This window comes from Gopherus flavomarginatus, chromosome 7 (assembly GCF_025201925.1).
Source record: "Gopherus flavomarginatus isolate rGopFla2 chromosome 7, rGopFla2.mat.asm, whole genome shotgun sequence".
Taxonomy (NCBI): Eukaryota; Metazoa; Chordata; order Testudines; family Testudinidae; genus Gopherus; species Gopherus flavomarginatus.
Genome location: NC_066623.1, coordinates 58,320,288 through 58,337,774, shown reverse-complemented (window position 1 = coordinate 58,337,774; position 17,487 = coordinate 58,320,288). Strand labels below are relative to the sequence as shown.

The 17,487-nt window shown below is 39.3% G+C and overlaps 2 protein-coding genes across 9 annotated transcripts in view; one reads left to right on the top strand and one right to left on the bottom strand.

Moving 5' to 3' along the window:
- Positions 1-11,941, top strand: part of ANGPTL1 (angiopoietin like 1) — a 41,750-nt gene extending 29,809 nt beyond the window's left edge. For both annotated transcript variants that reach the window (XM_050963277.1, XM_050963276.1), the window contains 3 exons: positions 7,187-7,380; positions 8,794-9,064; positions 11,275-11,941. In XM_050963277.1, coding sequence (XP_050819234.1) covers positions 7,187-7,380; positions 8,794-9,064; positions 11,275-11,462 — 653 coding nt within the window. In that variant the 3' untranslated portion in view covers positions 11,463-11,941. The remainder of the gene's footprint in view (positions 1-7,186; positions 7,381-8,793; positions 9,065-11,274) is intronic.
- RALGPS2 (Ral GEF with PH domain and SH3 binding motif 2) overlaps positions 1-17,487 on the bottom strand; it is a 283,620-nt gene that overhangs the window by 116,825 nt on the left and 149,308 nt on the right. The gene's annotated exons all lie outside the window — the stretch shown is intronic.

Below are 17,487 nucleotides of genomic sequence, written 5' to 3'. Positions count from 1 at the left end.
CCTGGAGATTTTTTTCAAACACTCTGGCATATTATCTTCTGTAACGGAGCTCTGATAGAACAGATTTGTCTCCCTATACAATGATCAGATCTAGTATCTCCCATGCAGTCCATGCTGGAGCTCTTTTTGGATTTGGGACTGCATCGCCACCCGTGCTGATCAGAGCTCCACGCTGGGTAAACAGGAAATGAAATTCAAAAGTTCGCGGGGCTTTTCCTGTTTACCTGGCCACTGCATCAGAGTTCAGATTGCTGTCCAGAGCGGTCACAGTGGTGCACTGTGGGATACTGCCCAGAGGCCAATACCGTCAATTTGCAGCCACACTAACCCTAATCCGATATGGTAATACCGATTTTAGCGCTACTCCTCTCGTTGGGGAGGAGTACAGAAACCGATTTAAAGAGCCCTTTATATCGATATAAAGAGCCTCGTAGTGTGGACGGGTACAGCGTTAAATCGGTTTAACGCTGCTAAAATCGGTTTAAACATGTAGTGTAGACCAGGCCTGTGAGACACAAGAGGCCATACCATGTTCTCAGTTACACCAGCATCTAACTTTAGTAACTGGACTGAATTTGGTGGAGAGAGAAAAATCTGTCAAAGAAGGAAGATATAAATTATGTTCAGGCACTATCATTATCCCAACAAGACTTCAAGGATGACCATACAGTCCTAATAGGGACACTGTGTATTTGATACGTTATTCCTTTCATTAGCATAAAAACAACACCTCTTTACTTCAACACAGCGCAAACTATTTTATCAAGTCACAAATCTCAGTATTTCCAATGAACAACTACAAAAAATGGATCATAGTTCCTATACCATGATATATCAAAGGATTTATTTGTCCCAAGAAAGTGATGTAAGATAATTAATCAAAGCTAAAGGATTTGTTGGATTTATTCACTCCTTCATTCTAAAATATAACTTTGAAACCTCTTCTACCACTTCAACATTTTATATCAGCAGTGTTTACAATTCTAAGGATCAAAATTTAGACAAATTGCATCCTGTGAGACTAATGCCAGCTGAATTTTAGCAATGGTCAAAAGCTATTATGTAAACAGACTATTGACACCTTCCATTGCGTAGCAGCAAGTCAAAACAGCACTACCATCTGCTTTGGTCTCTAATGGTCCTGGAAATAAGAGTCCTAGATTCCTTTCCTCTGCACAGAACATAGTATTACAGCCATAGTAGAAGATCTCAGACTCACAGACTTTAAGGTCAGAAGGGACCATTATGATCATCTAGTCTGACCTCCTGCACAATGCAGGCCAAACAATCTCACCCACCCACTCCTGTAACAAACCCCTAACCTATGTCTGAGTTATTGAAGTCCTCAAATCATGGTTTGAAGACCTCAAGGTGCAGAGAATCCTCCAGCAAATGACCCATGCCCCACGCTGCAGAGGAAGGCTGAAAACCACCTTTGCCAATCTGCCCTGGAGGAAAATTCCTTCCAGACCCCAAATACGGCGAGCATGTGGGCAAGACTCACCAGCCAGAACCCAGGAAAGAATTCTTTGTAGTAACTCAGATACCACCCCATCTAACATCCCATCACAAACCATTGGGCATATTTACCTGCTAATAATCAAAGATCAATTAATTGCCAAAGTTAGGCTATCCCATCATACCATCCCCTCCATAAACTTATCAAGCTTAGTCTTGAAGCCAGATATGTCTTTTGCCCCCACTACTCCCCTTGGAAGGCTGTTCCAGAACTTCACTCCTCTAATCGTTAGAAACCTTCATCTAATTTCAAGTCTAAGCTTCCTTGTGTCTAGTTCATATCCATTTGTTCTTGCGTCCACACTGGTATTAAGCTTAAATAATTCCTCTCCCTCCCTGATATTTATCCCTCTGATATATTTATAAAGAGCAATCATATCTCCCCTCAGCCCTCTTTTGGTTAGGCTAAACAAGCCAAGCTCTTCGAGTCTCCTTTCATTAGACACGTTTTCCATTCTTTGGATCATCCTAGTAGCCCTTCTCTGTATCTGTTCCAGTTTGAATTCATCCTTCTTAAACATGGGACACCAGAACTGCACACAATATTCCAGATGAGGTCTCACCAGTGCCTTGTATAATGGTACTAACACCTCCTTATCTTTACTGGAAATACGTTGCCTGATGCATCCCAAAACTGCATTAGCTTTTTTAACGGCCATTTCACATCGGTGGCTCATAGTCATCCTGTGATCAACCAATACTCTGAGGTCCTTCTCTTCCTCTGTTACTTCCAACTGATATATCCCCAATTTATAACCAAAAGTCTTGTTATTAATCCCTAAATGCATGACCTTGCACTTCTCTATTAAATTTCATCCTATTATCATTACTCCAGTTTACAAGGTCATCCAGATCTTCCTGTATGACATCCCGGTCCTTCTCTGTGTTAGCAATACCTCCCAGCTGTGTGTCATCCGCAAACTTTATTAGCACATTCCCACTTTTTGTGCCAAGGTCAGTAATAAAAAGATTAAATAAGATTGGTCCCAAAACCGATCCCTGAGGAACTCCACTAGTAACCTCCTTCCAGCCTGACAGTTCAATTGTTCTCAATATTTCAATCTACATTATAAAGTTCTGCTATTTTTCTGCTTTCACATCTTTTATAATCAAGAAGTTGTATTAGAACAACATTTATTATGGAGCCACACTGTTTTTTTAATACAGCATCAAATTGTGCTAGGCAATTTACAGAAAGCTCCCCATGCCCTGGGGAACTTTCACTCCAACTGGACACCTTCAGACAAAATACAAAAGAATGGAGAAAATTAAAACAGGCAAGGGACGGTATATAGAGCAAACAAAATGATTCAAATGTGGCAGATGTGGTCAAAGTAGCAAGCAAGGAAAATGACTTTGGCAGCAGCATTTTGGATACACTGGATGGGATGAAGTGGGTGTTGAAGGCAAGTAAAGAAAGCTACAGTACTCAAAATGGGAAATTATCAAGGCCTGGCCAAAGGTTGGAAGTAATGATTGAAAGTTAGGGACAGCTTTGGATATGTTGGGAAGGAAGTAGCAATAATTTTGTTTCTATTAACAACCCTATTTTTCACCCATCCAGCTTTCCAAAACTCATTTTTTAATTTCTCATGAGTATTAAAACTGGGAAGGGAGAATCTGAGGAGGTTTCAAGAAAATCCTAAACAAGCCATCTTTCAGATACTGGAATTAACACTTCTCTTACACGTAAGCACCATTTTTTGTTCAAAAAACAATCCAGTCTTTACATTTCAAAATCTAGTTTACTTACCTAGGTCTCTGAGAATTCTGATAGACCCAGTTTTATAAACTTGGGTTTTCAGATTTTAAAGTAAAAATTCCTTAAAGTGCCATTAATTAGCTAGACACATTGTTGCAATGTGCCTTGCAAAATTCTTAATGTTGCCAGTACACTGGCACTGTTTCTGACTAGTAAATATGGATAATCAGCAACTAAAAGTGCTGCCGATATGCCAACAGGGCTTCTTAATAGTACAAGTCCTTTACTGTGCCACGACCTGGTGTCTATATGCATCACTAACTTGGACAAAAGGTCTAGTCAGTTACAAACATTGATAGTAAACCAAAACAATTTATAGAACTCATGACTCAATTCGCGCAGCACTTCTTGTAGTTGTTAGTGCCATCAACATTTGCCAAAGGGCTGTCAGGATTGTCACCTATGTTCCAGTGGTGTTTCTAAGCACTCTGAGCAGTTACCAAGTTATTAAACTCCTCTGAACCCTTAAGTCATGACTTAAGATAGTTACAAGTATAACTGGGTAAGCCTTTAATAACCAGGACTCCTAAAATGCATCACTCTGGAGAAGGATAGGCCCCAATGACTTGTTAATAAAGAATGAGTCCTGTAGCACCTTATAGACTAACAGAAGTTTTGGAGCAGGAGCTTTCGTGGGTGAATACCCACTTCGTCAGATGTTCCAAAGCTTCTGTTAGTCTATAAGATGTCACAGGACTCTTTGCTGCTTTTACAGATCCAGACTAACACAGCTACCCCTCGGATACTTAATAAAGAATGAAATCTCTGAGAGGCCTGTAATAAATAAGTCATGGTTCTATGTACCCAGAACTTCAAGCTGTATGGTGATTCAAGCTTTATATCAACTTGTAACAGCTGTGGACTAGTTCTATGGATATCCTGGTTGATTACACATCTAATATCAGACTACTACTCACAAGTCTTTAAAAAAAACAGATAAAAAACCTCCATTATGATGGAGTTAGGGGTGAAAATGGTTTTCACTAATCAAGAACATTAAAGGGATTCCATCAACAAACTTCACTGTGCTTCTTTCCAGACTGCCCGCACACATGGAATATACTCCCTGAATTTAGCAGGTGGGTTACCAAAGGACAGTCATTGCACATCCATCTTTTTGTTCTAAAATAGAGCAGAGATCAAATTAAGACAGTTGTACCTAGTCCACCATCTTAGTAATTGAAGAGAACTGAAAAAAACACTTAAAATATTTTTTAAATGATAATCCTTATATTGGTATTTGTTTAAATTGTTAATTGGGCAGGTTAAGTTTATTGTTTCAAATCAGTATCAGAATTGTAACCCAGTAATGGTTACTTTAGATGTAGCATAAACTTATATGGAGACAACTGCACAATTTATTGATATGTTTATATTATACTACAAACACAACAAAAAAGTAACCAAACCTTTATATGGACTTAAGTATACTGATTTTTCAAATCAGTTGAATTTAAGTGATTCATCACTAGCTAGCCATTATCAGAACATATCCAGTTCGTTATGAAAAAGCTGACTAAAAGATGGTCTAAAACCAGTCCAAAATCAATATAAATAGTGATGTAGTAACAGCATTAATTTTTTCGTGAGGGAAGGATGTAGTGGAGGTAAAAATTATAGTTGGATTTCTAATATTTTAAGAGGGACACATCAACATAGCAAGAATCTCCAAAACATAAGCTGACAGTGTTTCCTACTGAACATTCATAGATCACCTTTCAGAAATGGAGAGCATGCTTTGTAAATATAGTACACCACTACCCCGATATAATATTGATTCACATACAATGTGATAAAGCAGCGCTCCAGCGGATCAGCACATCAGCTTCCAGCCGCGGCGCTCTGCTTCCTGCCATCGGTGAGTGCGGGGAGGTTGGGGAACGGATGCCCCCCGCACTCACCTGCAGCAGGAAGTGGAGCACCACGGCTGGGAGCTGGTGGTGTGGAGCAGGCTGGGGCCAGGCTGCTCTGCTTCCGCTGTTGCCATGAATGCAGGACCTCTCCCCAACCCCCCCACCCCAGCGACACGGCTGGGGCCAGGGCACTCCAATTCCCAATGCAGGTGAATACAGGGGGCATCCTTTGCCCAACCTCCCCACACTCACCAGTGGCAGGAAGCAGAGCGCCATGGCTGGGAGCTGGCGGAGTGGAGCGGGCTGGGGCTGGGCTGCTCTGCTTCCTGCCGCTGCCAGAGAGTGCCTGTCAGGGGGTGGGGGGTTGTAGATAGGGGTTGGGGCAGTCAGGGGACAAGGAGCAGGGGGCCTGGGTAGGGGGTGGGGTCCTGGGGGTGATTAGGAACAGGGGTCTCTTGAGGGAGCAGTCAAGAGAGAAGGAGCAGGAGGGGCCAAAGCAAGTTCAATATAACATGGTCTCACCTATAGCGCGGTAAGATTTTTTGGCTCCGGAGGACTGGGTTACATTGGGGTAGAGGTGTACTCAGAGCCTGAAGAGAACTTTCAAGAACTACAGTCAGCAGCTGCATTTCTACATAACTGTAGGTTTGAAACTCAATAAAATGAACACTATTATCTGCTCAAAAATATCCGGTCCACTGCTTGCATGCTATCCCGGATAACAGCCATGCACATATATCATAACTGTCAAGAAATGGAAGTATAAAAATCATTAGATTTATAAAGGTTCCTGTCAGAGGGTTTGCAGAATTTGACAAAAGTTTTCTAATTAAATTCTAGTTCTGCTGCTATTCATGCATTCTAGTTTACTTTTTACTTTATGACCATTTCAAATGTATGCATTATAGGGAAGAAGTAAGCCAGCATCCGAAATCTGGTAAAGCTATACAGGATAAAGTAGTCACGAAATGCAAGTTGTATTATTTGCCTATCTAGTATCAGGGTGTAATTTGTGATACACAATAAAGAAAAAAGTTACCAAAATAACAGGGTCAAAGAATCAAAATATGCGCCATCTGTTTAACAAAATAGTTATCTATTTGTAAGGTTGGTGGGGGAAAATAGGCAAAATTTATAAAATTAACCATAAACTGGAAAGGATGTTTTGCAGTGTTTACCATGGAAGTTTTAAATTTGCAGTTAAAATGAGAAAGTAAATATTTTCTAGCAGGAAACAGCAAGAATAAAATGGGCTCTCAGATATTTACCACCTCTAAGATAAAGTCTTGTATTGCAATAAAGTCTTTTTGTACATACTGTGACAGACTCAGGCCAGTGGGGTGCAGGAGTCTGGTAGAGGGCAAATATACAGGTCACTGGGTGAGTAGTTTTCTGTTCCCTGAGTGACCAGAGCAGGGTCTGCACTAGAGTAGTCAGGAACTTGCTAGAACCAATTAAGGCAGACAGGCTGATTAGAACACCTGCAGCCAATCAAGGCAGGCTAATCAGGGCACCTGGGTTTAAAAAGGAGCTCTCTCCAGTCAGATGGGGAAGAGCCAGAGGAAAGAAAGTGCATGTGAGGAGCTGGGAGCAAGAGGCACAAGGAGCTGAGACTGAGAGGGTGTGCTGCTAGAGGACTAAGGAGTACAAGCGTTATCAGACACCAGGAGGAAGGTCCTGTGGTGAGGATAAAGAAGGTGTTTGAAGGAGGCTGTGGGGAAGTAGCCTGGGGAGTTGTAGCTGTCACACAGCTGTTACAAGAGGCACTATAGACAGCTGCAAATCCATAGGGCCCTGGGCTGGAACTCGGAGTAGAGAGCAGGCCCAGGTTCCCCCGAAACCTCCCAACTCCTGATCAGACACAGGAGGAGTTGATCCAGACTTTGGGGGAGATCACTGAGGTGAGCAAATCTGCTAATAAGCGCAGGACCCACCAAGGTAGAGGAGGAACTTTGTCACACTACACTACTAACTACATGTTATATGTAACTTGTGTCCCACGTGTACATTTTTAAAAAATAAGCTTGAGCTTAAGGCAGTTCTTTTCAAACAGGTCCTTTCAAGGACTGTCAACAAGCCAAAGAAGCTGGGCATTCCAACAGTGGAATTTATATGATCAAACCTGAAAACAGCAATGAACCAGTACAGTTATGGTGTGAGAACAGTCTGGACCCTGGAGGCTGGGCAGTTATTCAGAAAAGGACAGATGGATCTGTCAATTTCTTCAGGAATTGGGACAGTTACAAGGTAAGTTTTAGAATTCAGAAAAGTAACAGCTTCATTTTGGTAGGCACAGTAACCACTAGAATCTGGTATCAGTATTCACAAGATGACATTTTTCAATGCAATGCTTCTCCACTGCAGTTAATTTTGCTGCAAGATTAACAATTGAAAAAGAATCAGAAGTAAAATAGTTAGTTACCTCAGAACTAAGAATTATCAAAAACAGGCAAATAAAAACAGGAAAAGTAAAAGCTAAAAGGGAGCTAATCCACAAAGACTAATGTTCTTGTCTGTGAACTGGCATCATCATATATGCCTGGTCATATGTTGTAAATTTTACCTCTTAAATGTGCAGAGGAAGTGAATTAAAGTTACATGAGAAGTTTAACCATTGAATTTCTTGGAATCTGACTGTTAAAGCTGTATCCTCGATGACAAAATAACAAATGGTTTTTAATTTATCCCCTCTTTTATAAAAGGAAAAAGGATATTAAAATAATAAAGCACAAAACCAAACTTCTTTTACAAACAAACAATCTGAATAAAGTATTTACCTTCAATAGCCTCAAAGAGTACAACTCTGAACATTTCAGTATAAAGTGAAAGTTTTGTAATGAGTGTACACAATTGGTTTTTCAGTTGCTTAACTTTTTTGGGGAAACTGGCCCACAAACTAGCTCTCACTTAGAGCGTTTTGTGGAAGAAAAGAATTTGTAATCCTACTAAATACCAGACATTTAAAAGAAAAATGAGTATTTTATTTACAACTCCAATCACTTTATACATTGATATTAAAGTGGATATTTTCTTAGGGAAAGGAAACAATGGCTTGCAAATATTAGCAAAAAGGTATCATACCAGCAGTCTGTGATTCAAGACCAATAGTCTTCATTGAATTTACTAGAACTGAAATCTAGAGTACACAGATGGATTGTCTAATTACATATATAGTGAAATACCATTCTACCTTGTAAAAGGTACAAAAAAGTTATGCATCTTGATTATTGGCTTACTTACCTATAATCTTTTGGGCCTCAAAGTACTTCATGTAATGGGTTACTCATACGATCTTAATGGACATTTGTTGTGCCACAGAAAATACTGTTCCAAAAAGCACATCATGGGAATCAAAGGTGCAAAGGATCAGATTCTGACACCTTCACTCTTGCTGAGTAATACATTACACTGCCAGTAGTCCCATTGAGATCAGTGAGACTACTCATGAAGTGGAGTACTACTTACTTTGAGTAAAGATGACAGAATCTAGCCCAAAGGAACTAATTGAAAGGGTGGAGCAGAAGTTTAAAAGCCTAAGCGTTTGTAGTTCAGATACACATATTTTACTGGGATATACTACTACTACTGGTAAATGTCTTCATTCAATAGATTCAGAAAAGCCAGTAGATTTAATCTCATATTCTGGTTTTCTTTGTTCAGAAAGGATTTGGCAATGTTGATGGAGAGTACTGGCTGGGACTAGAAAATATTTACATGCTTACCAATCAGGACAATTATAGGCTACTGATTGAACTAGAAGATTGGAGTAATAAGAAAGTCTATGCAGAATACAGCAGTTTTCGCCTGGAGCCTGAAAGTGAATTCTATAGGCTGCGTCTGGGAACTTACCAGGGAAATGCAGGGGATTCCATGATATGGCACAATGGAAAACAATTTACAACACTGGACAGAGATAGAGATACATACACAGGTAAGGGAATTTTAATGTTATACATAGGGAAAAGCTGCTCAATGCAACAGATTCCATTGGTAGTGCCACCTTATGCATATATAACTGTTTCAAGAAATAATACAGTTCGTGCTCCAGAATAATTTAAAGACTCTTATGAAGATGAATTTTTCTTATAGGCAATGAGTCAGTTAATCCACTCAGTTGTAAATGATCCCAACATAGACTTCAATCCTGTAAATTATTCCATGTAGGCAGACCCATGCATGGAGCCTGCTGCACAACTGGGGACTTAGTTATTTTAATTCAGTCAACTTCAGTAGGGGTAAAATGACTGAATAAGCTATGTGCTTCTTCTATTCCATATAAAGACTTTTGCTGTTGTTCTCAGAAATCATGTCATTTGTCTTTCTTGGTGATCCTTGAGCCAGAGGGTTAGCACATGGCCTTTCCATATCTTACTATACATCTAAGCCTTCTTTTGAGGCATTAGTGGGATTTTAGTTGTGATTAGGCCCAGTGCAATCCTGCAAAGGAGCAAACTTCTTGGGTTTTTACCAGCATGTGAGAAAATCAGTCTTTCCTTCTTATTATGCATGTCAATAAACACATTTTTACATAGCCATTATCTTACAGGGAAACTTCTATCTGAAAATGTTATAGTACTTATTACCAGTTAACATCTAATATTGCTACAACCAAAAGACGGAGAGAGAAGAAATATTTCTCTCTTTTTTTTGTACATTTTGCAAGTCAGCTTTATTGAGTCTCCTGCACAGTCAGTTCTCTTTTTTTTTGTGAGTTTTCCTATACTGAAATGGAGAGGAAAAAAACTTTTGAAATAGGATTATTATTTGCATTAAAGTGGGGCCTACATACCTCAATAAAGAGATTACAACTTCACTGTGCTATGTGCTGTAATGCAATTATAAAGACTCAAAAATTGCCAGAGATACACTACTTTTAACTAGTGTTTTTAAAATAGACTAGATTTCAAATTGACTGTCTCTCTTTAAGCACTCCTTTGGTTAGCAATCTGGAAAATGCTGTTTTTCTGTGGATTAGGGAGTCCCATAGCAGTTTTTGATGCTAGCATTATTTGCACTTCTCAAAGGGACATTGTTAACTTAGGTATTTTTAAACTGACCAGTTAAGAAATTCCCATTTCAGTTAATGTAACATTGTGTCCTTCTAAAAAATACCTTTAAAAACACTTAAAACAGTGTTTCTGTCCCCTTATATTTTTAAGGGTCCTTTTGGCAAGAGAATAACCAACTTATTATATATGGGAAACAGTGAAACCAATATACAAAGAGTAAACAAACCGGAAAAAATAGAGAATACTATTTTCTCTCATCTGTTTCACTAATAGCAATGTTATGCCCCAATCCTGCAGAGATTTATACATGTGCTTAACTGGAATCACTCAGTAGTTCCATTGATGGGACTATTTACAGGTGATTAAAATTAAATACATGAATAAGTCTTTGTGGGATCAGGGCCTTGTATGTTACTTGTATCTATAACAAGTACAACAACATTTTCAGACAAAATATGATTCTTTTCTATGATGCCCCTTTAATGATAAACTCATACTAATATAAAATTGTTGGTTGATTAAAAACTGAAAATGACCCATAGAAAAACATACCATGTTATGGCACCACTCATTGTCCAGTTTTGGCCCTGAATGTAGGTAGCTTCTTAAAAATAATGACGACTTAAAACAATTATTACTTTGTTAACATTGTTACTTTTAAAACTTCAAAGAAGACTGACCACCATCTCTCTTCATAAGGTAAACTTCACCACAAATCACTGAAATTGAAACTTAAGGCACAAGTCACAATGCTCCCGCCAAAGTACTTCTGAACAGTTTAAAGCAGATATTCTTAACAATTGCTTACATAAAGTATTTAATATGTTTAGTTTCTTTCAATATAATTAAGCAGCTGAAATCAAAGAGGAGAACCAGCCCCATGTGACCAGCCAGCTCTCCTCAGATTACTAGCAATCTTCTGTGAACTGCAGTTTGTAGTTGCAACAGAGTTTAGAGAATTGTAAGTGGAAGGAGAAGTGATCCATCTGATCCCTAATGGGTGGCAAAGTGGCAAGCAAGACAAGCACTCTGTTAATATGTAGTCCATAGCATAAAAAAGTTTGAGAAGCCCTGGTCTATCATTTCCCCTCTGAAGTGCTGAGGTTTCACTTATTTTATTCTCTCCCAACAGGAAATTGTGCCCATTTTCACAAAGGAGGCTGGTGGTACAATGCTTGCGCACATTCTAACCTTAACGGAGTGTGGTACAGAGGAGGCCATTACAGAAGCAAATATCAGGATGGGATTTTTTGGGCTGAGTACAGAGGAGGTTCATATTCCCTGAAAGCAGTTCAGATGATGATCAGACCCATTGATTGAAAAAAAAACCAAAAACCATACCCTACTATCTCAAGTGATCAAATATAAAACTTTTCAGTGCTTGAGCTCCAGGGGGAAAAAAAAAAAGTTACATTTAAACTCTTATTTTGCGCAATTTAGCCCTGCAAAATGCAGTGCTACAAGTGTTTTGGGTTTTTGTTTTTTAAACTCTCACTGATACAGTATGTGTTAAACATAAAACTTCTAATAATTCACAAAACACACAAGGGTTTAAACATTTGTAATAAATATTTATCTTCATTAAAGTCCTACACATTTTTCATTAATTGCAGCCATTAAAATAGCTCTTAGGTTACAGTACAAGTTTCTCCAGATCAGTTCAACCTTTAAATGTAAATATGTAAAACAACTATTTGTCTTATTTTAATGTAAAAATTAATTCATTTTCAGTTATTTAATAGTTTTTAAAAAACTCATTATAAGATTACTTTCAATGTATATCTGATCTTACATTATTGTTTTTAACATTTACACACACGAGTTTGCACCCCAAAATAGTAGACAGAAAATTGGTGAGAAACTCTAGTTTTGCCAGCAGATATATTTTGTTGCAAATAAACACTAAGAGTTATTTCCACATGAAGTTGTGAATTTAACATAAAATAGTTGCTAATAATGTAGACTGTTTCTTACAGGACATGCGTATCCTGCTTCCCATCAAAGCATTTAGGAGAAATGTTTTCTTAGCACAATAAAAACAAAACACAATTCTTATAACACACTCTTATAAATGCATGAGTAAATTCCACAGTGCTCATGTCTTTTCTATGTGTCTTTGTACTCCACACATGTAGCAAGCAGGCTGTGCTACCTATGGTATGCATGTTACTGAACAGGAAAATCATTCTTGATCACTTAAACTCAAACAATCAGCAAAATAGGTAAAAATTAAAGGAAAAAAGTTTTACTAGAATATATGAAATACACATTTTCTCAGCCTTTTGCAAATTGTGACCAAACTGGCATTTTGAAATAATTGAAAAACTAATCTCAGTTTCCAAGAAAACATTAAAATTCTTTTTTTTTCATTTTTATTAGTTCACGACTTGAACAGATTTCAACATGTTATAACATGTTGGCATTACATAGTAAATTCAGAAAATATGATGCAGTTAAAGAAATTAATGTTAATTACTATATTAATTTATTTCTAAGCTTTGTATAAATGCAGTCTGGGGACATTTGTGCTTGCCTGGATGAGGAAAGGCAACCAATATACAAATGCAAATCAACTTCAAAAGCAAGAAAAAAAAATGGTATTTCTAAAGCAAATTCGGGCTGATACTCTTGTGGCCCAGATATAAATGGATGGAAGGGACTTTTACTACTTCACTCATACTTTCCAGATACTAATTAGGTACACAAAAAACCAAGAATACAATAAAAAGAGTTTCTTGGTTCCACAGACTTAAGTTGACCTGGCCAAGTATTAACAAAGAACAGTTCCACATATAACACTATTTACTAGTTTGCTCAACAAAATGGTTTAAAATCCAGTTCTTACATTAATCAATCTCAAATATTAACAATCACAAAACTGCAAGGACCTGAAGTTGTGAGCTGACGTCTTTTTTAAATTGTAACATTTTACAATATAAAATATCCAGAATCATGTGAATCTCTCAAATCTGTCATTTTGAATATTGTAAGAACAGAGTTTTAGTTGGAGAAATACCATTTAAAGATCAGAAAGAATTTTCAAAGTAAACAAGCTTACACCACAATTTAATAAGAGATCTGTGAAAATCCCATCTCCACACCTATAAAAGATTATACTAAAGAGAGAAGTTCTGCCTCAGTACAGGCATAGCAACTTATTCTGTAACACCTAGTAAGGGTGAGAGTTGTCGACTAAATTGCATCCTTGCATATCTGCTGTAAAGACACATTGTACCTCTACCTAACTGTCTTTCTAGCTGAATGACCTCATAGTCCTAAGGGACAAAATATATCCTGGGGAATTATAAGGAACAGAAATTCACATTCTCAACCACTTACACAAAAACACTCTTGTACTTTACTTTTCTTGGGTTCTTCAAAATAAATATGGTATTTGCCAGCTCTGAACTTATAATTATAGAAATGTAGGACTGGAAGGGACCTCAGTAGGTCATCTAGTCCAGTCCCCTGCACTGAGGTAGAACTAAGTATTATCTAGACCATTCCTGACAGAAGTTTGTCTAACCTGTTCTTTAAAATCTCCAGTGATGGAGATTCCATAATCTCCCTAGGTAATTTCTTCCAGTGCTTAACTTCACTTACAGTTGGGAAGTTTTTCCTTATGTTGACCTAAATCTCCCTTGCTGCAATTTGAGCCCATTATTTCTTATCCTGTCCTCAAGGGTTAAGGAGAACAATTTATCACCCTCTTTTTTACAGCAACTTTTTACATACTTGAAGACTGTTATAAGTTCTGGCAATAACATATTGCCATCATATATATAAAAACTCACAGTCTCTTTGGCTACAGAGCTGTTGATTCAAAGCCAATTAAAGTCAGTGAGAATCTTAACAGAAAGCCCCCACTGGATATTGGTAGCTCTGGGTCAGGTCTTAAGGAATTGCAGTTTTCTCTGAAGCACATTGCAGGTGAACATGACAGCAGGAAGTACCAACTTTAGAGTCTACTGAAAAAAAAGTAAGACACAAAGTATTACAAGGTGTAACAACTTTAATCTTATTGAAATCTAGATAAGGAGACTGATAGCTACCTGGATCTGAAACTGGGCAAACAGAAACAATACAAAGAAGAAACAGCATCTTATGGGCAAAGAGACTGTGGGGCCTAAAGCAATAAGCACAGGGTTGGGAGCTGGAACAGTAACTAAACTTGGAAAAATTAGTTAAAATTTTCAGTCTCAGATATCTGACCTGTAAAATTGCCAACTATATTGAAGTTATAAGCTACTTACCAGGAGACTTCTAAAGTTTGAATTATCATTACCCTCCCCTAAAAATCTTGGAATACTATTCCCAGGAAACAGTTTAAATTCAGCTTCTGAAGAAGTCCAAGCTGATGGCCAGATATTACAAGATAGCTGTTCTAGAAATCACTGAAGTAGATTATATTTAAATATAAACATAGAAACACAGATTTCTAAACTAAAGGCATTTACTAGAAGTACTCACTGATTTCCAGATAGCAATCTACCAAGGCTGATTCCCTAACAGTTTTTTCAGGGAAGTAAGTGATTCTCAGACAGCTAAAAACCTGTTTAAAAAAACCCGATAAGTGTGCATTTCAAGTAAAAGTGCCAAGAGTGAATCAAACAGCAGCTAATTGTGAAAGCACAATGGCAACAAGAAGTGCTGAGTGTGAAGTTCTAGGATAGTTGCTATGTATAACACTATTGTGGCTTGCAAACCAATAGCTGGTTCTTTCCATTAAAACTATATTCGGACTCAATCAATTAATACACTACAGTTCTGAAACACAATCTTTGTAGATTAATATGTATGATTAACCAGTGCTGGCTTTTGTAAATATTTTTATTCATTTCATGTTTAGTATCAATACATAGGTAAACTGAAAAGTTACTGTCTATAATATAGCCAATTGCTTAACTACACTAGTAGTTTGATATTAAAAGTGTTCACGAGACCAAACACTGAAGCCTAGACAAGTTTATCAGCTAAAGACGACGCAGTTCAATGCAGAAAGAAAAGAATTATTACTTTACAGAATCTTTCAGGGAAGCTTGTTTCTCACAGCATGAAGTTCACCGTACACAGAAGAGTTGCTCACAATATACTCCCCGCCTCCAACTCTACCTAATATTTGTATCATGGTAGTTTACTAAGTAAAAGCATTCTGTACATCACCTAAGACTAAGCATCAATTAGCTTTTTATCTTGTTTTTTTGGCACCATGATGCATACATCTCTCTCAGTTTTGAATACTACATTTCAAACCAGTTTCCTGTGAATGTACCTCTCAACTTGTACCAGGACAGAGAACAAATGTATCTTGCCTTTGACATGTTTCACATTTTCCAGTGCAAAAGCTGACTTCAGCTTTGCAGGTATTGTGGCTATATATCTTGACGTTAGTGAATGAACGTAAACAGGATTGTGGGAAAGACATAATTCAGTTAACATAACTGCCCACGTGTTGGATAAAACACAATATTAAGGCAATGTGCACTATGCCTAACATGTATGTATTGACTAACAAAGTGCATATAAACCAAACCCAACTTGTTTAATGAAGTGCTTTAGACATCTTCAGTTCATGAGAATAAGCCATAAGGAAAAACAAAAAATATTGCTACAAATATTGCAAGTTGGCATATTATTTGCTTGAAAAATACAAAATAACATCAGCTAAACACGTTTATGTAACATTTATTCAATCAGAAACAATGAGGTTTAATGAAATTTCTCTTTGAACAAACAGCGTTCCCCTGAAACAAATGTTTCCTTTAAAAAAAACCACCTGTGTTAATAAAAAAGAGAGAGCGCACACCATGGTAATGACAAAATAAAGTTTTTCTCCATCTGTTAATAACTGCAATTTCTTGGGAAATATTAATGAATCCAAAAAAGAACTCAAAATCCTGCTCTCAGAAATAGGAGTTTATTTTTTCAAACTGTGGCTGCTGTCACAGAATCTTTGGAATATGCATTCCCCCATCCCCTGTATCAAAATATTTCCTGTGCAAGGGCCACTTCAGCCTGAATGGTCTTAGAACAGGGGTCTCAAACTCAAATGACCATGAGGGACACGAGGACTAGTACATTGGCCCAAGGGCCATATTACTGATACCTCTCCTGCACTGTCCTTGGCCCTGCCCCCACTCCACCCCTTCCATGAAGCCCCACCTTGCCTCTTCACACCCCTTCCCTGCCCCCATTCCAACCCCTTCCCTGAAATCCCCACCCCAACTCCGTCCCTTCCCTGTCCCCAGGGGGTGCCAGAGGGGTGCGGCAGGGAGCTCAGGGCAGTAAGTTGGGGTGTGGGGTGCAGGAGGGGTGAGGGGTGCGGCAGGCAGTCAGGGCAGCGGATCGAGGTGCAGGAGGAATGTGGCAGGTGGCTCAGGGAAGGGGGCTGGGGTGCAGAAGGGGTGCAGAGTGCAGCAGGGGATCAGGATGCAGGGTACGGCAGGGGTTCGAGGTGCAGCAGGGGGCTCAGGGCAATGCATTGGGGTGGAGTGGTGTGGTGTGGTGGGGGTTGGGGCAAGGTGTTCAACTGCAGGAGGAGTTCGGGGACGCGGACTCTGGCCCAGCGCGCATCGGCGACAGGGCAGGCTCCCTGCCTGCGTGCCTGCCTGCCTGCCCTACCCCTGCCCCGCTCCAGGAAGTGGCTGGAACATGGGGAGCAGGGACACGGGGTGTGTGTGTTGCTGTTGCTTCAGGCACAGCCCCCAGCATCTCCCATTGGCCAGGAACAGGGAACCACGGCCAATGGGAGCTGCTGGAGGCAGTGCCTGAAACAAGAGCAACATACACACCCGTGCCTCTTCTCCCGCAGGTTCCATCTGCTTCCTGGAGCAGCGCGGGGGCAGGGCAGGCAGGCAGGCAGGCAGGCAGAGAGAAGCCTGCCCTGCCCCCGGGTGTGCGTCAGGCCGGAGCCACCCTAGGTAAACACTGGAGGAGGGCGGGGGGACTGCGAGGACCTTGTGGGCCACAGAAAATAACCTCACAGGCCGCATGTGGCCTGCAGGCCACGTGTTTGAGACCCCTGTCTTAGAATATGTACTAACTACTTATGCTAAATTATCTGTTTGATTGTTTATTTAGCTGTGACATGCCTAGTACCTCTCCCAGACCTGAAGTGCTCTGCATAGCTCCAAAGCTTGTCTCTCTCACCATCAGAAGTTGGTCCAATAAAAGATATTGGCTTATCCGCCTCATCTCTCCATTTCCCTTTTGTCATTCAGAACTAGATACAGGTATCACTTTCTCTGTCAGGCTTTTACTGTAGGATTCCACTGGACTTTAAGCAGTCCTCAGCTTTCCTTTTTTACCACTCCCCCAATGTCACCTCAGAGTTCATTTAGATATT